Genomic DNA, 26,345 nt, shown 5'->3' with positions numbered 1-26,345 from the left:
ACGTGCGTTTCGTGTACATAAGACTCGTCAGTAACGCTCATATAAAATACCAAACAAGTAAAAAGATGAATTGAGAATTGATGCAAAGTAAAATATAGGTATAAGTTCTAATTTATTGTTATTCATTAATCTAAAATTGACATTTTAATAAGTACCCACATTCGGAAGAAGTATTTTTCTCTCTCTGAAGGGTACTGTGAATACCAAATTGGTAAAAACATACAACTTATTCCGTTTTAAATGAGTAATGAAATGCAACTTAAATTTGCCTTACTAGTTGTGCTATGTGAATGGATGATTGACCCAACATATAAGTTATGTTCTGGGACTTTTCCCCCTAGCTCTCTTTTTCGGAACTTTTCAACTGCACTCGGAGCGGATTAACTAATCGAAAGATAACTGACAGAACATAGTGGTTGTATCATTTTTTTCACACTATAAACGACAAATATATTTTCCAATAACTGTGTGACGTAGAAAAAATAATTGACACTTATGGGTCAATGACAAACGTTTCTTCCGTCAAGTGGGCCCGAGACCACAATTAATTCCTCTATCATTTCTTTATAACGTTTTGCCACTATATGTAATGCTAAAATTGAAAGAAAAAAAATGTTTTCGGTTTGTCGCAAAAAAAAATAGATTGTTCTTCGCCGAAGTCGACAAAAAAAAAGTAGGCATAGAATAAAAATATAGCCCCCCATTGATTCAACATTGCGAGTAAATTGTATGTCATTCATTTTTCTGTTTCTGTTTTTGATTACAGTAATCTAGTCATAGAAAAGATTTCTAGTCATTTTAATATCTATTTTTGATTTTAAGAATTCACACAATTAGCAAATAACTTAACAATCCCTGTTACTGAATTTTTTTTTAAATTTCATATTTTTAACACCAGGTACAAGAAGTGTCAATTATTTTTTTGTCATCACACAGGTATGGGAAAATAATTTTGTCGTTTCATGTTGTTAAGCACAGGGTATGTTGTTTTGTGACAGTTAATAGGTAGCTTGCACATGTTGATGTCTGTTGTCGTCATGGAGCTATTCTCCTCTACTTAATTCACATTCGTCTTTTTTATTTTTCAAAATATAAATTTCAGGTATTTCCTGTGTTTAAATCCATATTCCAGAGGGATGCCATAGATTTTAGTTCCATATTCAATCCCCCTAAGCGTGACTGGGGAATATAAATATGGTCACTTGGTCTTCTACCGACCGGGAGTAAAACGCTTGCAGAAGTGGGGCGTCCGTTTGGCTGTGCGGGATGTATCAAGTTCGCAGTCACGTCCGGTCAGATTGGGGACGTTAATTCCGATGTCTCGTGTAAAGAGAGAGTGCCACGCTCTTTGAACGTTAAGAATCCTTTTAACAACTCTTTGGAGGGGTCCGTAGGTGGCCTGCTGCAAGGCAAAATGTCTGTCCCTATCCAAGATACCCTCATTTTTCAGTGGCAGTCCAAATTTCCCCGACCATCATCCCAGATGGCCTCTATCGTATCAACCTACATATTGTATTTTTTGTGAACTTGTTCTCGTCCTGAATATGCATGAAATATTTGCCACTGGACGTTAAGCAACCAATAATCAATCAATCAATCCATATTTAATGTTATGACAGTTCTTCTATATTAACTTCAGTATTTTATATTTTTGGCAAATTCAGATATGTGAATGTTTCTGGTATTGGTAGCATAACTACAAGCGGCGTGTTTCCACCATAATCAATGTCTGTCTCATCTTCTGTTGTGTAATTGCACCTGTATAGCGTCCGGGGCGTTCAGCACGAGGATAATTCTGTCGCTAGGATAGGAACAGAAATCCCACTGATATATAGCATATTAATACCGTTTACCTACGCAAAAAAAAAATAGTTCAAGAAGTGAAAGTAGGGGTCAGGAAATGTGACAATCCCTTGAATATCATGGAATGCACTACATGAAAGCACGGAACATATTAAATGTATATGTCAACAGTGTCATTTACATAAAACATATGGTATTTTGTTTGTTAAAGCTTACCACAGTATATAAATAGAAAATTGCTTTAGAAAATAACAGTTTGGTTATCCAAGATCCCAGTAGATAGTGTGCTTTTGCTTAAACATTTAATGACCATACTTCCATTTCCTTCCATAGCTGCGTAGACTTCTGCTTTGTTCCCTCAAGGGATCCATTACAGCAAGTTCTTTCTTTTTCACATCTAGGACCTGCAGCATTTAATATAACAGAACATTAGAAACAAGGTTAATATTACAGTAACCCTAATTATAACAACAGATAGAGAAATGTTGAGGGAACAAAGCAGAAGTCTACGCAGCTATGGAAGGAAATGGAAGTATGGTTATTAAATGTTTAAGATATGCTTTACACAGTTACAGATGTGCTTCAAAGTAGATTTTTGCCTTTTCAAACAAATGACAAATGAAAATGAATAGAGGACAAGGGGTCAATAACCGAATGTTTTGTCTTTATGTAAGTTTTGATAGGGGACCAAGCGGATGTATCAAGTCCACAGTCACGTCCGGCCAGAAGGGGGACGTTAAAAATTGATGCTTCGTGTAAAGAGAGTGCCACACTTTTTGCAATTTAATAACCCTTGGAACAACTCTTTGAGGGGTCCGTAGGTGGCCTGTTTCAAGGCAAAATTTCTGTCCCTATCCAATATACCCTCCTTTTCCGGTGGCAGTCCAAATTTCTCCGACCATCATCCCAGATAGCCTCTAATGTATCAACCTTCCTATTGTATTTAATGTGAACTTGTACTCGTCCTGAATATGCATGAAATATTTGCAACTGGAGGTTTAGTAACCCACAATCAATCAATCAATCTGAACATCCCATTTGTTTTAAAAGTATTTTACCAAGTAGCATTCAATATACAACAAAACACCTAAACTTGAAATTTTAAGATTAAACTCTCCGAAAGTTAAGTGCGGTAAAGTATATTTAAAATTTCAAGAAAAAAATCCTTTTAAAATCAAGGGCAGATAATTAGACTGAATTTGATAGGACAATTTGTGTTTTGGATTTTTCAAGAAAATAAAACTGGGATACCATTACAATCTAAAAGAGGGACGAAAGACACCAAAGGGACAGTCAAACTCATAAATCCAAAACAAACTGACAACGCCATGGCCAAAAATGAAAAAGACAAACAGAAAAACAGAAAAACAATAGCACACATGACATAACATAGAAAACCAAAAAATAAACAACACGAACCCCACCAAAAACTAGGGGTGATCTCAGGTGCTCCGGAGGGTAAACAGATCCTGCTCCACATGCGGCACCCGTCGTGTTGCTTATGTGATTACAAATCCGGTAAATAGTCTAATTCGGTAGGTCAAATTCATGAAAGGGAATGGGATTGTAGTTACGACGTAAGGAACATATCCATTAGACCATTACATACATGTATCTTCAACACTATGATAAAGATAGTATGTTCTGTAAAATCTTACTTTCTGAATTTCCAAATGGCATGATAGGTGTACTTTGGCTATCCTGCTGATGATCTAAAAAATATTAAAATCATTAGATTTACAAGTACACACCCGTGATATCGCGGGTCCGTGACTGAATTAAAGTATATAACTATGCCTAAGCCTTATTTTAGTAATTAGTATTGTCATCTGATAAAGTCATGTCAATTATAAGATACAAAGTTTTCTCTGCTTTCAAATCTTTCTGTTTGAACCCGTCGACCTTGAACTTATCAATTATTGGTAATATTAATTATTTGGAAAACAAAAGGTCCTGGCTATCCAGGAATGGAGTATTTTTTAAACAACAGCATTGTCCTATATTAGTTATCTTAGAAAGTCTTGCTGATTGCTGAATAAAACTACAATAGGGAACAATTTGACAATGATTGAATTTAGTAAAAAGTAAAAATACAAAAATACCGAACTCCGAGGAAAATTCAAAAGGGAAAATCAAAAGGCAAAATCAAAAGTCCAAACACATGTAGTAGTGTCAGCCCTTTGATTATGACCCGTGTATATGTAGCAAAATCCTAAATACACCGTTAGGTGGTGCGCCTGTCAAATGCGGAACGTACAGATAAGGTAATAGCTAACAGGTTCACGAATATTGGTATCGGTATCGGATTCGACCCGGAACTTGTTAATTATTGGCAATATTAATTATGTGGAAAACAAAAGGGTCTGGAGTGGAGTAATTTTTAAGCTACACCATTGTCCTATATTAGTTATATATAGAGTTGAATTCTTTGATTTGTCGTTTTTACCCGATGACGGCTGACAAATTGGACCTCGTAATTTTAGTATTATAGATATCATATAGATAAAGGCAGATGTGGTGTGAGTGCCAATGACACAACTCTCCATTCAAATAACAATTTAAAAAAGTAAACCATTATAGGTTAAAGTACGGCCTTCAACACGGAGCCTTGGCTCACACCGTACAACAAGCTATAAAGGGCCCCAAAATTACTAGTATAAAACCATTCAAACGGGAAAACCAACGGTCTAATCTATATAAACAAAACGAGAAACGAGAAACACGTATATATTACATAAACAAACGACAACTACTGTACATCAGATTCCTGACTTAGGACAGGTGTATATCAGTTGTAAAAACTTTAAATACCTGAGAGTTCCCCGACTTAAATAAAAAAAAAGAAGAATAAATCCCTGACTTCATAAATACTATTAAGAAAACACAATAATGATTTTTGGAAAGATTAAAACTTGTTCTAAATCTCTACTTAGGCACCACCCTCCCGAACAACAGGACAGGTTAGCTACTGTTACTAAATGTATTCACACTAAAACATAGTTCCCTATGGTTCTCATGTATGTGCACATAATACACAAACAAACTTAAAAAAAACTGGGTATATTATTGGAGCAGTTCATTCAAGAATGTATGTTATTAAGGTGTGTTGATGTGCAGGCTTTTTTAAAAAACATTTTGGTTAGGTAAGTGGGTATTGATTCCACTTGAATGATTGACCACTGTCATTATCACTTAACAATCAGAGACCAGGTGGACCTTTAATTACAATGCCCCACCTCCTAAACTGCTCAATCAAATTGACCACATTACCTATCAACCTCATTCTTACATAATTATACAGACCACTCCAATATGCATCCAATTCTTAATACATAAGTATTTGACCTCATAATTGAATACACAAATGTGTATATTAGATGTTTGATATGTATAAGGATGATAGATTTATTCATTGCCAATTACTTTTGATCTACATTACATAAAGTGATTCTGTAAATTATATCTGAAAGATAAATGATTAATGAATTAACAAGATCTTAAAAAAATTAAATACGAATATAAATATAAATATGTAAAAGGTATTCAAGTATGTCCATTAATTTTGCATTACCTTTCACATGTACAAACATGTATCATTTCTATGATTTTTTAAAAACATTCAAAACTGAATAAAAATCTTTTAATTTTTTTCTAAAATGTTGACAAATGTTTGGGCTTCAGTCCAATTTTGTTCAGTTTTCATCGTCTCTTGGTATCTTTGATTACTTCACTTGTACATCATACACTACCGATAAATACATTAAATTATGGACAAATTACCGTTTATCAAAGTGAGAACTAACATTGATTAGCTGTTGCAATAAAAAAAAACAACACTAAAAGGAATAAATAAAATTGGTAATGGAAATTGGGAATGTGTCAAAGCGACAAGAAAACGACCATAGAGCAGACAACAGCCGAAGTCCACCAATGGGTCTTCAATGTAGCGAGAAACACCCGGAGGCGTCCTTCAGCTGGTCCCGTTAAAAAATGTGCACTAGTTCAGTGATAAACTCAGAATTTTACACAAGAAACTAAAATTAAAAATAAGAAAAGACTAACAAAGGTAAGAGACTCCTGACTTGGGACAGGCGCAAAATTGCTTAAATACATTGCTCTGAGTGGTGTAATCGTTGGCCAGACTAACAGCCTTGATGGATTGCATTCTAGAAAAAGCACGCTTCATATCAGACCTGCATTACACATCTAGTTGGTCAACTTTCAGCAAGGAGATGGGGAAGAATGCCATAGCCCTTTTCTACTGTTCAGACGGTTTTAACCCCTTCCATCACATCATCAGCCAAGGGTCGTACAGCATTTGGGCACAGTCTAGTCTGATCCTGAATCTACCACATCAACTGAGGTCAAAGACTGGTACCACTCTTCTACTTGGATTGATTTCGGGTAATAAATTTAACCATATTAACTGATAGCACTTATGAGGGGAGATAGGACCGTTATCGGGACTCTTGGATCGGGTATTTTTAAGCTCGGGATTTCGGGATTGACACTTTCTTTTCTTTTTTTTTTGAAATTTCGGGTTGTCGGGATTTAAGATTTTTAAGTGCAGGACCTCGGGATTTCGTGTTTTTAAGCCCGGGATTTCGGGATCAGGACCCCTCCTACTCCCCTCACTTATTGATATATAGCACAAAATAATCTTACTTAATTCAGGTCTGTGTGTAAAAAGAGGGCGACTGACATGTATAGAATAAATAATATTAGAAAAACGACATTATGGGAGCTACCATTTATTTTTAAGGGGAGAAGGGGGGGCTATGATGAAATTACAAAAAAAACAAGAAAAGAGTGTTGAGTTAAAAAAAAAAAGCAGTATGTGCAACTTTGCCAATTAAGGTTAATAATAAATTAATGTCACACGGTGGCATGGTGTCTCACTATTTGAGTACCAGCATATATAAAATTTACAACAGTGGGTATAACAACAAGAGTTTAAGGAACAAATTTTAAATTTTTGATATACGATCTACTGTGGATCCCTCATTCAGTAAATCATTTAATCTTACCAGCATCCCCTCCGTGGATAATAATTACAAAGAATAAATAAAAATGGCTTAAACACATTCAATCGCAAACGTGCTCAAACTACGGGCAGCTTACATGTAGACTTTTAAAAAAGTGAAAATGATTGTTGAGAAATAAAAAGGGGGGTTTATCCTAGAACTGTGCATCCGGCAAGCGCCTGAGACTTGCAAGTATTTTGTTCATCAAAAATATTGGATCGGCCCTAAATTTCCGTGTTTGATAGAAGCATAACTTTATCAAACTTGTGCATTGCCGGATGACGAATTCTTTCTTGACGTTGTAGTTACTTGTGTAGTTCCGTACTGCATGGTGTTAAAATACATATATGTGAATTATGATTGTTCTGGTTAGTTTTTGAAAAAGTGGATAGTCTGGATTCCACAACAAATATTTTATAGTTCAGTGTCCCACAGGATTCACAGATGAAGTATGTGTTAATTATTAGTGTATATGAACTATTTCTCTGTAGGACCACGTGCTCCTAAGAAATTGAATAAGTATAATGAGGTCATCGTAAACGAGTTGGTTCAACTTAAAGAGGGATTAGCAACATCATGCAGCCATTGTACAGTCGATGGTAATTATTTCTGAAACCTTTCTTATTTGTATTTAGCCATGCTGTTTCCTTTGGGTGACTTTAATACTTTTGTTGTTGCTAGGATTCTGTTACCCCTCCGTTTTCATAGAAATATATTACATAGACATGCAGGAACAGTTCTGTGTCCCATATATAACATATAAGGCAGAACCTTTTTTCCCAAGCATCGGATATCAGGTTATCTAAGTTCTGAATATCAGGATTGATCATTTTGGGATCCTTTTTTTTACAGGATGACTGGATTTAAATTTCTTTAGATTTGGGATCTCAGGATTTCGGCATCAGAACCCCTCAAACGCCTCCCCCTCAATATCACCTGATCTCAAGAAGAAACATATTGTTCAGCAAAAATACTTTCATCCTTTATTTCGATCACACAATGATGTAGGCACTGCTCATGCACTGGAGGGCGCAGGTGGAGTTAATTGCTCTTTTACAGAGGCATCAGCGTTGGGACTCTCTGGGGAAAGTCAACCTCAGCTCCGGTGAGCCTTTCCAGGCATACATAGCCTTTCAATCAAAATGGAAAGAAACAAAACTATGAGAACAAATCATTAAAAGCAATAACAACAAAAAAATGTTTGAATTTTAAAAAGAATTAATTTTTAACAGGACAGCCAAGATAGCAATACTAATTGAATTTATGAATCCGGTTCATAGCAGTACCTCTTTGATGACTTGGTAGCAGCACCACTCCCTAACCTATCACATGGACAGTTTAGTTGTGAAGGGTGTAAATATAACTCTTTGTTGTTATAAGAAATAGGTATGTTATGTTTTTGAATCTATATATTTGGTGACATGCATAATTCAATATCCTGGATTTTTCTAAGAAGTGTTCATGAAGTGTTTCCATCCAAACTTGCACGGTTTTATAGACCCATTGGTCCAACCTTCCTGATTTTTAAAATTATTCAAATTGATTATGAAATGTATTGGAACCTACTTCTAGTGAAAAACTTGTTGGTAATTGTTGCAAATTTATAGAACAGGGGTGATAACTCATGAAACTACAAAAACTATAAAGTACTAAGCCATGTAAATGAATTAATAAATAGATGGGCACTGAATGATACTTACTGACTAAGCCTGCACTTATTAGATTAATGTATTATAAATATAATGTGTAAGTAGATATTTTCATTTACTTTGAATTTCCTGTAGTAAAGATACTGGAGAATAAATTATTTTACCAATTATTTTCCGATATGTTAAATGCTAAATATCTTTCTGTGCTTGCTTACCTATTTAAAATGGCATTTCCTAACATGTATGTAGAATCAAGTTATGTAGGTGTGAAAAGCAAGCAGTAACCTCACTCTGTCCCATTTTCTTAAATTATCTTTTTTAGTTACTTCATCATAATACTCCACCACTTTAGCCCAAAAGTCGCTAAAGAACTCCAATTCATCACTCCCTTCAACATTTAATTTCTGGGAATGCATGAATTACCTCTACAAGAGATAATTTGTTTAAACACAATCAAATGAATAAGAGAGGATATTTTGTTTGCTTCCTCTTGAATTCTTGATCAAAGGAATCTTGATTCAGCTGTAGGACTGTAGGAGTCACTCACCCATCTTATCCAATGGTGCAAGTTTTCCCTGTTGCTGTATCAGTCAATTTGTGTGGAGTCACATAAACAACAGTCGGTTGTCAATTCATGTAATAATAACATATCAATATATAGTATTATACATTTTATATCTTTAGCATACACATTATTAGAATATAACAACTGGTATAAAATCATTGTAAATAATTGCAGGCTATGTTAAAACATGTGCAAACAATCATTGGTTTTACAAGACGTCTACCTTTGTGTGTACTGTATGACCTTCGCTGGAAATTGAAATTATTGATCCTGTCCACATATATACAGGTACCATCTAGCACAAGAATTGCATTGTAACTCGCTATTCCTCCAAACATTGACTGAGCTAAAGGTCTGGTATGTTTTTGAATAACCTCTTCTCGGGATATATGCTGGTATGAAAATCAAATGATTGCTGCTTTATGCAGTCACTATATATATATTATGTTGTATCGTAATAATTTATATGTTTTGAGAATTTAAAAAGACGTCATACAAATGACATTGGTACTTCTAGAGCTGGTAAATATCCTTGTCTTTATGTACCTGAAGAAATTATTAAAATTAAAATAGGAATGTTAGGGTATAATTGAAACACCACAGCTTTATTTAAAAATTGCATCATTTCCTCGGTAACATTTTTTCAGTAAATATGAAAGAGATATACATAATGAAACTGAAGTATGAACTAATTACAGTAAACTAAACCCGAATACATAATGCTAAGACCAACTCAGAATAGACACACCCGAATCAGTCCAAGCGTTAACGTAATAAATCATAAAAATGACAGACGCTTCATACAGAGTTTCAGTAAAGTCAGCAGACCTTTAACCGATTTGATTCCGGCACCAAACAAGAAGAAGCCTGAATCCAAGTCATCTAGAGAGTGGATATGGAATAATCTACACCAACAGGCATTCCAGTTTCTGAAAGACCACCTAGTAAGTGCACCAATCCTTGGTTATGCAGATGGTTCAGTACCGTATTTCTTTATACTGATGCCTCTGGAGATGCCTTAGGAGCAGTTCTTTAACAGAAACAGCAGGGAATGAAAAGAGTCATCAGTTATGCCAGTCAACTCGACAAGGCTGAACGCAATTATGCACCACACAAAAGAGAATTTCTGGCATTGAAATGGGTAGTATGTGACAAGGGTAGAGACTACCTTTATTGACAAGACTTCACAGTATACACAGACAATAATCCAGTCACTTATGTATTGACAACTGCAAAGTCAGACGCCACAGGACACCGTTGGCTAGCAGGATTCGCAGCTTTTACTTTTGATATCAAGTACAGACCTGGAAAAAGTAACGCAGATGCAGACGCACTCAGTCGGTTACCTATCACCAGTGATTCCATCCAAGCAATATGTAATGTAGCTATGCCGGAATCGTGCATCGATAGTCTTACGTTGACATCAGATGCTGCACTCAAAGATCTGAATTGAAGAGGCCGTGGAATTGGTAATATTGTTGACTGGAGGAAAGTACAAGAACAGGATCAACACATATATGTTGAAAAAAAAACCCAACCTGATATGTTCGGCATACGTGAAGGATTTTCTAATTTGCTGTGAAAACTTAATTTTATCGTGTATGTTATAATTTATAATTACACTTTCAGCATTAAATTTAAGAATTAAAAGTGTAAATTGCGTTATTTTGTATTAAAAAAGAATTATTAACTGACGCACGTCATTATTTTCCCTCTGTGAGCCTCTGACAGTCCCATAGATTTTGACTACGTCACATAGTAACCGGTATTATACTGACGTTTTTGAGGTTCCAATTGGGGATATAAATGTCGTACTAGTATATACCCCTGCAGTTTCCCGAATATATATATATACTATCTATTAAAATATTGTAGAAATATCCATGTACAATGTCCTGAAAAATATACAAGTGTATATATAAATATATATAATGACAATATATAAATGATAAAAGAGGGACGAAAGATACCAAAGGGACAGTCGAACTCGTAAATCGAAAACAAACTGACAACGCCATGGCTAAAAATGAAAAAGACAAACAGAAAAACAATAGTACACATGACACAACATAGAAAACTAAAGAATAAACAACACGAACCCCACCAAAAACTAGGGGTAATCTCAGGTGCTGCGGAAGGGTAAGCAGATCCAGCTCCACATGCGGCACCCGTCTACTGATCAGGACTACAGTACTAACAAAAACCATCATCAGTTTAAACCACCTGACATGTTAATAATACTTTTGTCTAACAGTCAGAAATCCGTTGAAATAAAACCTCTCTGTATTGTGACCATTCAATAATAATCAATTAACTAAAATTTGATCTATATCAACAATTTTCTTGTGCAAACATATTAGCTTTACATGCATATTTATACAAAGATATATAGTGTATGTAATTTTGCAGGCATCACCTGTAGGAAAGAAAAGAATGAGAGCTAGGGGAAAAGAAGTGCCCTTCAAGAAACTAAAATTGAGGGACCTTAAAGGCGATACAGAAATCACTTTTTTATAATTCTTTTTTCAGGACATCAGGGTAAAATGAGCAACATCTACCGACCGCATATGGCCAAATCGGAAACACCTACGTATACTTGAACAGTAATTTGTATAAACTTACTGTACAGGAAAAGTATTTCCAAACTATGAGCAAAGGACAGCATTTCCGTATCAAAGGGCATACGATAAACCATCAACATCAGTTCATAAACACAGATTATGCCACAGTAAGTAATATCACACATAAAGTCCTACTTGACTTCGTCGGTAGGAAACTAATAAAACAGTTTTAAAAAGTTGTGGACCTTGAAAACTAACTTCTGCGAAAAGTCTAACGTTTGATGCTGACAAATACTCTTGGAGCTTATTTATAGAATTGAGAGAAATCGGCGGGCTGATATAAAAAAAAAGAAGATGTGGTATGATTGGCAATGAGACAACTGTCCACACACAAGAGACCAAATTTACACAGACATTAACAACTCTAGGTCATCGTACGGCCTTCAACAGGGAGCAAAGCCCATACCGCATAGTCAGCTATAAAAGCAAACTACCTTGCGAGAGTCCAGACAACACTAGCGAGGTTTCTGTAGATTCTCCTTCCAGCAGTTAACTATGCTGTCTTTCGACCAGAAAATTTCTCAGACAGTTTATGATGTCCTTCTTATACCATAATGGTCGATCTTGTAAGGTAGTCGCCTATACAATAGCGGACAATGAAAAAGCTTGTCAGTGCAGTATATATAAAAAACATAAAAAAAAAGAAAATAACTCTAAATTCAAAATTGAAGAACATTACTCAGTGTTTTGATCATTACAATAAAGTTCTGAAATACACAATACCTGTCTTCTTCAATTTTTGTAGAAATGGTGATACATGGTCGTGAACATTATGTATATAAAACTCGTCTGAACATCAACCCAACAATGTTAGATCTATAAATTTGCTTTCGCAAATGTTTTGTTCTTCCCTCGCCGGGATTTGATTGATTGATTGAGTGTTGGTTGCTTAACGTCCAGTAGCAAATATTTCATGCATATTCAGGACGAGAACAAGTTCACAATAAATACAATAGGTAGGCTGATAAAATAGAGGCCATCTGGGATGATGGTCGGGGAAATTTGGACTGCCACTGGCAAATGAAGGTAAATTGGATAGGGACCGAAATTTAGCCTTGCAACAGGCCACCTACGGACCCCTCAAAGAGTTGTTGCAAGGGTTCTTAACGTGCAAAGAGCGTGGCACTCTCTTTACACGAGGCATCGGATTTAACGTCCCCCTTCTGACCGGACGTGACTGCGAACTTGATACATCCCGCACAGCCAAACGGACGCCCCACTTCGGCAAGCGTTTTACTGCCGGTCGGGAGAAGACCAAGTGACCATATTTCTTTACCCCAGTCACCCTTGGGGATCGCCGGGATTTGAACCCATGCTACTATATATATAAAGAGAGATAGATAGATCGATTATAACAGTAAAATGTTCTGTATATATTAAGTTGACATTATAACGTATATATGTGTTTTTATTTCTTTCAGAGAATTGTACAAAGAAGGGGTAACATTGTCAAAGGTACTTTCTGGACCAAAGTCAGAAATCTGTATGACTCAGTTGAAGAAAAGATACCAGCCAGAAAACTGGCTATTTGCCGATCCAAAGAATGTCAAACTATGGCAAGGACAAGTCAAAGACGAAAATTTCTTTAACTGAACTTTCAGTTGAAACGTAAGTCAACAAGGTTCTACAGAACAACTGACATATTTTCAGAACTCATCTTAAATATCAGGGTTGTCATGGTTGTGTAACAAATTGACTTATCATTTCTTAAATTATTGATATTTATATTTTTAAATTGCAAGCCATGAACTATTTTACCAATGAATAATTTCAAACTTTCATGCTATGTGTGTATCAATGCTTGAATAAAGATGTACGGTATTCATCATAAAAATTATTTGCTAGTAAACCTCTTGTTTAACAATATTGTATAAATTAATAGTATACCTTTTTTTTTCAGAAAAAAACCCTCTTCTGAGAACCAAACTGACAATTCAACTTTCCAAGATAAATGAGTGATATAAATCATCTTGCTTAGTTTTCATGTCTGTGCACCCTTGGTTTTATATTTAACCCTAGAAAGTAGCTACCGGTAAATGTAAACTTAAAAAAACTAAAATCCTTAATCAATTAGATACAGGAAATAAAAGTATTTTGAAATTTTTAATCATAAAAATGGTTTAGCTCATATTCAAGTTTCAGTAAATTCTATGAAGGGTTTTCACAAATAACCATGACTGATTTTTACAATGATTATCATGTAAAAATAAAGAGATGTGCTAAGATTGCCCATGAAAACTATCTGTATGAACAATGACAGTTCAGTGGTTTGCTTTCAACCTTTAGCCAAAATGATTACCACATATATTGTAATAAGCTATTTTAAAATAAAAACCCACATTGTAAAATGTTAAACAATTAAAAAGTAAAAAAACAGCGTCCTGATTTTTATAAGTTCGAAGAAAAAAATTGAGGCGTATTATGGCATGATGTCGTCGTAAGCGATGTATGTCGACAAATATGGTTTCCGGATAATTACATAGTATCCATGAAATTTTACTACAAGGTTCAATACCAAAAAGGAAGGTTGGGATTGATTTTCGGGGTAATGGTACCAACAGTTTGTATTTAAGTATGTTATTATGTAAGTTCAGCTTAAAATACTGTCAGGGAAACTAAAACACATGCCTGAGATTCAACTTGACGTGAAATATACAAGAATGTGTATGTTCGATACAAATGATAAAACCAGAAATTCCAGACACATTAATACACTGTTTTAAATTTAGACATTTAACAACACAACAGTTGATGTGCATCAATTTATGTAGCCTATTCATTAAAAAAGTAATTTTTTTGTTAGTATTTTGACAATTTAGAAACACCAATGTAACGGTTGATATTTGTCCATGAACTCTTCCTTACCTGTAAGCACACAAATTCAATACTGTCAAACTCAACATTTTCCAGCGCCGGAATATCTGTACTGTGCATATCTGTTTATAAAAACATATGGATAAACTTGACACTTTTTCTTTCAACGGCATTGGAGGCTGACACTGTAATGTAAAGACAACAAAATATATGTCACAGTAATATAGCAATCAATAGTATGTAAAGTTGCAAACAATTAACTAGCCCTATGTTGTGTGAGGCTCAAGTGAAAATTCAATGTTGTGTATCTAAGACAGCATTAAATGTTGGTCAAATAATCTCTTTGTCCGATATTCACATTATAGAGTAATATAATTAGAAATCACCTGAGGAGAACAAGGAAGAAATTTACTTTCAACATTCCGATAGTCTTCCTTTTTAAGATGTGAAAATCGAGTAAGAAAAAGGTTACGTCAACACCACACAAAATCTACTTCACATAGCATCACACGCATCTTGCCTTTATAGAAATGACAAATTTGTGGCCATTTAAACACTTATTTATGTAGCGGAACAGTTTTAGTTCTTTGGACTGCCACTGGAAAATGAGGGTTTATTGGATAGCAATAGAAATGTTGCCTTGCAACAGCCTACTGACTCCTGAAAGAGTTGTTGCAAGGGTTCTCAACGTGCTAAAAAGTGGCATTCTCTTTAGACGAGGCATCCCATCTAACGTCCCGAATCGGACATGATTGCGAACTTGATACATCCCGCACAGCCAAACGGCAAACGTTTTACTGACCATATTTCGTTTCCTCAGTCACCCTTCGGGTTCCCTATACTATGAATATTTTAAAATTGAATTTGTGGAGGATTGATTATAAATATATATCAACTGTAGGTCCATTTCTCAATTGACGAGGTAGTATTATGGATGTTGACGATAAACTTTTGGTAGGGGTCTTTTCTTTGTCGAATATATCTTAGTTCAATTTTATCTTGGGATTTTACTACATATTCTGCCTCGAAAAGTGTTGCTAAATACAATAGTATTTTTTCATTATAAAATAGAAGTAATAATCACGATCAAAAGATCACACTGACGAACTGATGACAACTGCTTAGGCAGCAACCATTTGATTTTCTGGGGGGAGAGCTATGGATTTTTTCTTCGGCGAAAAACAATCTATTTTTTTTATCGACAAGTTGAAATCATTTTTTCTCTCTCAATTTTAGCATTACATATAGTGGCAGCTGAGGGTGAAACAAAATTTTATTTTTCTCAAGGTCAAAAGCAAATTATTTTGTTCTCCAAAAACTGGAAAAAAAAAGATCCATCCCCCACAAGAAAATCAAATGTTTGCTGCCTTACGTGAGCATGCCATCTGGTTGATTTATTTTGCCCAGGATAGCACCATCCCAGTAGTCAGCACTTATGTGTTTACTTAAAATCATTGATATATTCATAATTATGAATGAACTGTGTTCAACTTTGAATAGGCTTTTCTACCTCAGGAAATAAATTACCGTAGCTGTATTTGGCAAAACATTTAGGAATTTTTGTTCCTCAATGCTCTTCAACTTCGTACTCTATTTGGCCTTTTAAAACATATTTGATCGAGCGTCACTGATGAGTCTTGTAAAGACGAAACGCGCGTCTTACGTAAATATTAAAATCTGGTATCTATGATGAATTTGATTGAACTTTTAAGGATACGTTGGACATCTCTTTGCTCGATTGTTGATAAGCTTGTATAGTTTGTCATCCGAGATATCTTTGAACTTTGAATTGCTATACAAGTACGTAAGCTGTCCAGAGGTTTCATTAAAAAGGATAGTTTTATAGAACTGAGATTAAAAAAACACATCAAAATTGGAAGAAAAATATAAAATAAACTGTTAACACAGAGATATGTCTCGTCTGTTGCAAATTGACGCAGGGTATTGAAGTCATTATTTGAATCGTTAAATCAAGTTAAAGTATAATACCAATGACCTAGCATTCATTAGTGGTTCATGTTAAACTTGAGATTATCACAAACTTAGAATTTGCATTGAACCATAGAACCCCCAAAATCAATCCCTTACCATATAGTTCTGTTAGCATGATTCATTTTAGAAATCTTTTTGATAATTGCGCAGTGATGTTAAGGCAATTTCGCCGAATTTCGCGGAATTTTTGTCAGGGGAAGGTAACTCCGCAATTACCTCATTATATATTCATCAATGGCGGATTCCGTAAGCAGCGTCCATCGATAAAATTGTAAAATACAAACTGCATGCAGGCATGCGGATAAAAAAGGGATACTGGTATGATGTCATTTGATTATTAAAACAAGATTACGGCATTTTTTTGTTGAAAATATATAATAAATGGTTGCAATAGATGTTTTTATTGCCGGGATTACACCCCGCCTACTTCCGAGTAGCAACCAATGAGAAGCCGATCGACCCCAAATCGCCGTCATTAGATGCTTGGAAGTTTGCAGAATGGAAGCACCTTGCCGGAGCAATTATTTTCTCTAATGTGTGGAAATATACCGACAAAAGTAAGTGACAGCTACAAAATATGTAAGCATTAATGAATGTAAGTTGTTTACTTTGTAATTCATCCATTTTAGTAGATGAAAAAAGGTGGAGAGTTAGAAAAAAACGAGTTTAGCTTTGGCAAACATGCTACACGTGTTCAGATGGGGGAAATTAAAAAAGGCATAATTGACTTTCATTTTTAAATATTGATAGAGGAGCGGATGAAATGAATTAGTACGTATGCTACCACTTTTACCACTTGCATTCCCGATAGCTGCGGCACTGTCACAGGGTTGCTTCGTAAAAATTGTTGTTTATTTGTTGTGAGCACCTGCTAATCATTTCTGGTGATCAATTTATAATGTTATTATCTAGTAACAAACAAAAAAATCAGCCTATCAAGATATCATAGATAAGAATAAAATTAACCTTGCAAAAGTCATAACTTATTTAATTAATTGATATGATAATGAAGGAGGATTTAGCCCCCCCCCCCCCTCATTTTCTTTTAACATATTTAACCACGCCTAGACAAAACCCTACCTTATTCTGTATGTGCATCTGAAGTCAGTATGCGAATATTATATTTGTTCTTTTGTAGTCGTGTTGATAAATTAGGCTGTCAGTGTTTTGTTGGAATTTGTTTATGTTTTGTTTTGTCTGGGCCTTATTTAGTCCAAATAATTATGATGTCTGGCAAGGCTAATTTATTTTATATATATAAGTCCTTGGGGACGCCGAAGAAATTAAAATAGCCTTGCCAGACGTCATAATTATTTGGAATAGGCCTTATTTCATTTAGTTTTAATAATTATGACGTCTGGCAAGGCTATTTTAATTTTTTTCTGGGACACCTTCCTAGCGTCCCAGGATAAAAATTAAAATAGCCTTGCCAGACGTCATAATTACTTGGACTAGGCCTTATTTTAGTATAATAGCTTGGTACAAGTTTTGGTTTTGTTTATTGTTAGGACCAATGGTTACTAATATTTACTTCATTTGGTCACTGGTTGATAGGCAAGTCTCATTGCAATCTGGTGCAGTGATATTGTTGGCTTTTTTCAAAACTACCTCTACCCATTTTTATTGGGAAAATATGTGTCATTTTTTTCCAATTGGGAAATATAAAATAAACCAGGAATTTGACTGGAACTTAAATTTGCAGACCCCCTTTCTAGAGGTAAACCTTCATTTCAAGTTATACCCCTTATTGTCAGTGAAGATGCATAAATATACCCTCAAATCTGCACATATAGTCATTTTAGGCATGAAAAATGTCTGAAAGAGTGTTTTTCTGTTTGAATTCATGCACTTTTACTACTAAGACTGCATTGTTTGTGAAAAAAGTTGACTTTTTGGGAATAATTTTAAGCCATTTTTGTTTCAAATTGGGATTTTTCTCCACGGGAAAAAGCCTTTATTCTCCATTTATTTAAGGCAAACAATATCACTGTGGTGGTAACATATCGTCTTAAGTCAAAATAATTATGACCACTAAAAAAAAAATATTCTGGGACACCTAGACAATAAGGGACGACATCAAAAGATCGATGTGGGATAAAAAAACTTAAATCAAATAGTTTGGGGTTGGGGGTCAACATTGCTGCAAGTTTTGATAATCCAAAATCGATTTTACATACATATATATATATATCCCTATTGGTCAATCAATTTTTTCAAAATTAAGTTAAGAAGGGGGGGGGGGGGGTGAAAAAACTATGTGAATTAAGTTTATTATCCATCATTGAACATTTGTAGTGCCTAACAGTCACTGAATAAGTCTTTTTTTTTCAAATTCCAGCTTTAGAATATGTAAAAATATTGGGAAACTATCAAAAATATAAAAATAAGGTCATTAAAGTTCCAATATTTGCTTTTATCGCACAGCGGGAAGATTATGACGTGATTGGTTTAACGCCATCTTATGGTGACCCCCTATGAGACCATAGTAGGGAGTTCATGACACGTTAATGGTGACATCATCTATTAATGTTGTGTTTCATTGTTTATTTTTATCAAAAGGCAGCATTTTCATTATACAGTTAACTACTGACCCCCTACGAATCAATAGATGGTGAATAAAATCCATAAGGGTTCCCCCCCCCTTTTTTTTGATTGGTTGATTATATAGGGAATCACTTAGACCTCAAAAGGGTAAATTCTGACTTCCCAGAAAAGGTCCTTATAAACAAGCCTCCCTTTCCTTGTTTTAAGGACTCCCAACTGCTAACTCATTCATATGTACATAATATATGACCTGTATACCGCATGCTCTATCTAAAATTCATTATTTTGATAATTAATCTGGCGTTTTTGTCTGGCATTAGTTTGCAGTAAAAATGTAGCAAAATCTCCCTCTAGATGTCCGTTGAATATTTTGTTGGATTTTTATCTCCTTAATCTATGTTGTATGGTCATTTTATATATTTTTTTTTAATTAAATTGCTTTACATTTTTTATGTCATTTCACATGTTTCATGCCTTTCACACATGTAGCTTATGTATGTGCCTGTTGCAAGTCCGGAGCCTGTAATCATGGTAATTCAGTGGTTGTCGTTTGTCTATGTGGTTACATATTTGTTTTTCATTCATTTTTTTATACGCCCGTCAAAATTTTGACGGGACATATTATGGTATACAAATGTCCGGTGTCTGTCCGTCCGTCTGTCCGTCCGGCGTAAACATGTCGCACCGTAACTTGAGAACGACTTATCCAAATTTTATGAAACTTAACATAGTTGTTTCTTATGATGGTCAAATGATCTGTATACTTTTTGGTGAAAATAAGATTAAGTGGTTGAAAATTTATCATTTTTCACATACATGGCCAGAGGGTCAAATTGATTTGAAATATTTGTAAAATTGTCTGACCACTGCTAGTATTCCTTAGTTTTCTCACATGGACAGCCTGTTTATTGCATTAAGTAGTGAATTATGTACCACCACTTGTGAGTTGATTTCCTCTTTCATAAATCCCCAAAAGTGTGACTGGTCATTAGAAGTAAGGCCGAATGGCAGCAACATGCTAGCCAAAAAGTCGGGCGTCTTTTCGGTGGTGTGGGACGTAAAATCCAATGCATCCTTTACAGGAAGCTCCACGCAATCTGCACGGTTAGAACGCCAGCAACAATCTAATGAACTCATTTTCAAGTGACAGTCCCAATGTCCAGGACCTTATTGTTAACTTGTAATGTTTTCTATCTGATATGGCGATGCGGTTATCTTATGGTATGTCTCTGAAAATACGAAAAATACGTTGTCTTCCCTTATATGAATTTTAATTGAATAAATTGTTTTGGAGGGACTAAAATGTTGATAGTTGAACCTTTGTATCAACGACATTGGAAGCAAACTGATTTGGTTTCAACTTCATAATAAGAACTTTAAACAGTAAATGACAAAAGTAAACTTGCAATGTACGTCACTCACCCATTGTTGAATTTACACTAATGGTAATCCCCTTTTGACAGTTGTGTGTTGGAAAAATGTAAAGACTAATTGCATGTTATCAATCTTTTGTTTTCTTTTGTTAAAGCTCTTTCCGGTAAGGCATTTATAAATTTTTTTGGAGATGAATGTATGTTGGTTAATGTCTCTCTGAGAGCTCACTTCGTTGATGTGTCATTAACCTACTTTATATTTGATATTAAAGATAAAAAATGTAGTTAAGGTAAAGAAAAAGATAACATGCAAGTATCATAGCTTTACTGCATAGATGTCCAGAACATTTTAAAATATACGTACAAAATACATTTACCAACTATTTTCTGTATAAGTCTGAAAACACAGGAAAAGGTTCGGCTTAATGTTAAATGTATTAATAACCTTAAGAATGAATCCCATTTATTAATCACTCGACTGGTTCTTCAAACGGTATCACTCTGCAATATAATTGAGTGTACGTTGGATTGACCATACACACTGACGTGAAGTTAGAAGTCTCGAAAAATAAACTAACTTTTATATAATTGCAAAATTTCAAGATGAATGGAAAACATTTTCTCTGTCTTTATCTTCTGTGTTTGGTTTAGTTTAATAGATAACTTTATAATTAAAAACAGGAATCCAATATATACAGTATATAAATGGTTAAAAGGCTACTAAATGTAAGCTTAAAATGTGTTTTAGTATGTGTATTTTTGACTCGGGTTATACGACATTTTTAATAATGAAAAGAAGTATTTTTGGACAGATTTATCATTTCAAACATCAACTTATATGTAATTGTTCTTGACTCACCTGGCCCTTCGTGAGCTTTTCTAATCACTTTGCGTCCGTCGTCGTTGTTAAAATTTGCAAAAATCTGCTCTGGTACTACTGGGTCAAATTAAACCAAACTTGACCACACTCATCATTGGGGTATGCAGTTTAAAAAAAGTGTCCAGTGACACGGTCAACCATCCAAAATGGTCATCATGGCTAAAAATAGAACATAGGGGTAAAATGTAGATTTTTGTTTATATTTCTGAAACCAAAGCATTTAGAGCATATCTGGGGTTAAATTGTTTATCAGGTCAAGATCTATCTGCCCGGAAATTTTCAGATGAATCGGAAAATTCGTTGTTGGGTTGCTGCCCCAAAATTGGTAATTTAAAGGGAATTTTGTCGTTTTTGGTTGTTATCTTGGATATTTTATAATATATAGAGATAACCTGTAAACAACAATAATGTCATACCAAACTTCTTTAAAATTTGATATGACATAACAATATATATAAACAAATTGTATTGTAGATCCATGAATGTGTATATGTATATAGCATACTAGAAATATTTAATTTGCTTTTAAGGTACTGATAACATAATCAATATTATATATCCAATAAATTAACTACTCTTAGAGGGGTTCATATGTGGCCTTTTGAAAGGCAAAATTTCTGTCCCTAACCAATATACATACACTCAAATTCCAGTGGCAGTCCAAATTTCCTAGACCATCATCCCGAATGGCCTTTATTATGACAGGACCTACCAATTGTATTTATTGGTAACTTGTTCACTTATATTTTACTTTCTTATGATTTTCGAAGATTTTTGTAGACGAAACGCGCGTGTGGCGTTTATACAAAATTTAGTCCTGGTATCATCTATGCTGAGTTTATTTACACAGTTTTTCAACTGTTGAATGCGACGTTTTATCAGAGACTTGATAGTTTTAACCCATTCTGACAAAGTGCCCAGTTCAACTTCTTCTCGCTTAGCCCTTGCTCTGGCGTAGTCCAGAATGCAATCCATAATTATTTTTGAAGTTATGGTTCCAATTGATGTGTTGGGGTTCTCTAAACTTAGGACCATGATAAATCACCTATCATGTTGAATTATGTTAAGATTCCCAGTTATAACATGACCAGAGGGGCTGTAATTATAAGGCGAATGGGAACAGTCACATGTCTGAGGGTTTTTAGGTATTGTTCTAAGTTAAGGTCCTGCAATGCTTGTTTGTAGTTAAATATTTTAGGTGTAATGGTTTTGGTGTAATTGTAGGATACAATAGGAACAGACTGATTTTGAAAATAAATTTTCTCAATGATGCGTACTTTCATAGATAAAGAAAGATCATGGTCCAGTTGATTAAAATGGTTATAAAGAACCCTAAATTGAGGATCTTTATTATCAGACCGGTGTTGATTCATTCTTTTATGCTAAGTTTGACGAGTTTCAACAACATAAAGTAGTCCACACAAAGTACATTCGATTCCGTATACGGCATTGTCCGTGGAACAGTCAAGAGGCTCGAAAGATTTAGTAAAATATGTTTATCTTCATATATAGATACGCGGTAAATTTATTCTGAATGTAGATTTTGAAAATGCGCCAATTTTCAGGACATTTACGATTTATATAAAACGGAATTTACAAATAGATTAAAAAAACAAGCTTGTGTTTCTTTTTTAAAATAAATTAAAAAAATTATGCATTTCTGTCGAAAAAAAAGGTAAAGGAGTCCGAATCTTTGAGTACATTTGAAATTTCGACCTGAATTTAGTTTTCTCGTTTGAATTGTTTTATATTGTTATTTCCAGACCTGTTATAGATCACTATGCGGTATGGGTTTTGCTCATTGTTGAAGGGTATATGCTGATCTACAGTTCTTAATTTCCGTTTCATTTTGGTCTCTTGTAGAAAATTTTCTGATTGGCAATCATACCACATCTTTTTTTATATTGTCTGTTGATGTTTTTTTTTTAATTCTTTTTATATTAATAACATACCAAGAATTGACTCCTCACAATTTGCAGTGGTGGGAAGGTGGTCTGTGGGCTCTTCTTTAACCACAGAAGGATACCACTTAACCTGTTTCTTCTCTTGAATTACCCTCAATCACTGTTTCAAAAAGAAATTTAAAAAATGCAAGAATTAAATACATTTTTTCATGTACTAATGATACACTAGAACAACCGGATGTTTATAATATAATCCGCGGTACCGTTTCAAAACATATGTAATTAAGTTCATTGATACATATTACTTCTTTAATTATTTGGTTCCCTCCGGTGGATCGCTATCCTTGCCGTGGTCGGAGGGCTTGCGTGTCTCAGTGACCCCAAGAGCTATGCCAGCTGGAGCTTCGTCTCCTGGTAGGGTTACCCATGCTGGACAGGTCGAAGGGTAGAGACCAGACTAAAGTGATCCGAACATCGTGAGATGCCCGATGTTTTAAATAAAATAGGCTCTCCAACCCGTTTGCCGTGGGTTGCTACCCGTGTCGGTGGTTGACGAGATCCTTGTGGATGAGGGCTATAGCCAGACTCCTTACGGTCAGAAAATACCCGGACGGACGAGACTATAGTTCAATAAGCTGCTTTGGCTTCGAAATCATCTAAACGGGAGGTCGGATGGACCCGGTTCGATCAATCGGCTGGTCATGTCGAGCCCTTCAGTTAATCCTCAACAATAAGCTTTCTTGTAACAATTTTCATAATATACACATGTATTTTAAATTAAGCTATTTATATTTTGGATAACTGAAGAAGGCGATGGCTCATGGGTCAATCAAGTGGTACGCTTTCTTTTTCGCTTGATGGATACGCTCTGCTTGAGTATACTATTCTTGGAACATCTGGTGCTTTCCGCAGTGGATCTTGGGTGCTGATTTTGAGGACCAGCTACATTATATATGGAGCTCGTTTTCAGCATTAGCACTCGATCCCGGTTCGCCACGGAAACACAGCATCGCCCTTGTAGGCACTCCGAGGTGGGTGGATGGCAAGAATGGTGAATCTTTCTCCTTTCATATGGCACAACAAAACAAACCCTCGATATCAGCTTTAATACATAAGAAAAGAAAATGTGATGATTCAGAGCCCTGTCGGGAAGATGACAGTTGGCCCAGATTTATTGTAATAAAAGGAACAGAAGAAAAACCAATTTCAAAAATATCGCCCTTTGTAATTCACAAACAAATTCAAAGCGTTGCTGGTACTGTTAAAAAAGTTTTAAAAATGAGATCTGGCAATTTGTTGGTTGAATGTTCCAACAAAAGTCAATCAACAAATTTACTTACAATGTCTACAATATCAAACTTTCCTGTTTCTGCCTCTCCTCATAACAGTTTGAACAGCTGTAAGGGGATCATTCGAGACAGAAGTCAATACCTTGGTGACCTTACCGTGGAAGAAATCGGTGAGGAACTTTCAAGCCAAGGTGTAACTAATGTTATTAGATTTCAAATTAAAAAGAATGGAAATATAATCAAATTAAATACTTATCTTTTGACCTTTAGAACTCCAACTCCTCCTCCATCTATTACTTTAGGTTGCTTCGGAATCAGAGTTGACATGTTTATCCCTAACCCAATTCGATGCTTTACTTGTCAAAAGGTTGGTCATGGAAGCAAACAATGTCGTGGTAAGCAGAGATGCTTCAAGTGTTCTGACGAAGGACACGAGGGAACAAACTGTCACTCTGAATCTTCTAAATGTGTAAACTGTGGTGAATCCCATTTTTCATCGTCTAGGGACTGCCCTGTTTACCTTAAAGAAAAAAATATTATTAAAATTAAAACAGAAAGAAACATTAGTTACCCAGAAGCTAAACAGATAGCTTCTGTTTCGAATGATCTCCTTGTTTCAAACAGACCATCGTACGCCAGCAAAGTTGTCCGCTCATTCAGTCACGAGAATACACAAACTCGCATGACTTGGCCAATTGATGCGGACAATTTTAAAATGCTGCCTGTTGAAACAGAACCTACCGATAGAATATTAATTCCAAGAAAACCAATATCTTCCAAAACCAGTACTCAGTCAACTCAATCTTCCCTACAGAGCTCACTATCATCACCAAAAAAAAAATGAGAAAAAAAAATCAAATAAAAAAGAAACAGTAGAAATACACAATTGGAGCGGTGAATCTGTCTGGGATCTTCCCAGTGATATAGATGATTCTTCCACCTCCAAAAGTCTTCCTTCATCTGCATCCAAGAAGGTATCTTCTTCGTCCAGTAAACAGTCTACCAGAGCCCCATCTCCTCTTCGTTCTCAAGAAAAGAAGGATGTCCAAAAGAAGCCAGGAAATTCATCCTCTCAGAAGTCTTCTGATTCGAGGTCGCGGGGTAGGGGTCGAGGCGGAGTAACACCAGCTGCGCGTAGTCCTGGAGATCGACGACTCTCCTCGCACAACAGATTTTCAACACTTATCATCGAAACTGAAATGGAAACCGAAAGTGTTCCGCCACCCGAAAGATCACGATCTCAGGGTGAGCGAAATAAGAATGCTGGCAAACTCGACAGCATTCGCCCTTCTTTTATTAAATAATGACAAATATAATCCAATGGAATTGCCGAGGTCTTAAAATAAATCTTCTCGAGTTAACACTTCTAGTTCAGTCTTTTTTACTTATTGCATTTTGTCTTCAAGAAACTCATCTAAAAGAAAGTGACAACGTATCTTTAAAAGGATACAACATGTATAGCACATTTTCTAAGGTAGATGAACGTGCTGCAGGCGGATCATCCATTTTTGTGAAGGACAACGTCATTCATAGCACAGTCCAACTCACAACGGATCTGCAAGCAGTTGCAATTCGTTTATCATTAGACAAAACAATTACATTATGTTCGATATATATTCCACCTAATTCAATTATCGATAAAGCAAAACTCAAAAACCTCACTGATCAATTACCCTCACCATTTATACTTATGGGCGACTTCAATGCCCACAATCAATTATGGGGTAGCAAGACTCATAATGCCAAAGGTAAGATCATTGAGGACTTTGTCTCTCAAGAAGGATTATGCATTTTTAATGATGGATCTAATACGTATCTTCATCCTGGAAACGGGTCTTATTCTTCTATTGATATCACTATATGCGATCCCTCTCTGCTCCTGGATTA

The 26,345-nt window shown here is 35.2% G+C and overlaps 1 protein-coding gene across 1 annotated transcript; it reads left to right on the top strand.

The window, feature by feature from the left end:
* The first annotated feature begins 23,558 nt into the window (after window positions 1-23,558).
* Window positions 23,559-25,762, top strand: LOC139494219 (zinc finger Ran-binding domain-containing protein 2-like). Its single transcript, XM_071282391.1, has 2 exons — window positions 23,559-23,614; window positions 25,273-25,762. The coding sequence occupies exons 1-2, from the start codon at window positions 23,559-23,561 to the stop codon at window positions 25,760-25,762; spliced, it is 546 nt and encodes a 181-aa protein (XP_071138492.1).
* The last annotated feature ends 583 nt before the right edge of the window (window positions 25,763-26,345 follow it).

This window comes from Mytilus edulis, chromosome 11, assembly GCF_963676685.1.
Source record: "Mytilus edulis chromosome 11, xbMytEdul2.2, whole genome shotgun sequence".
NCBI classification, from domain to species: Eukaryota; Metazoa; Mollusca; class Bivalvia; order Mytilida; family Mytilidae; genus Mytilus; species Mytilus edulis.
This window is presented reverse-complemented; position numbering and strand designations above follow the sequence as displayed.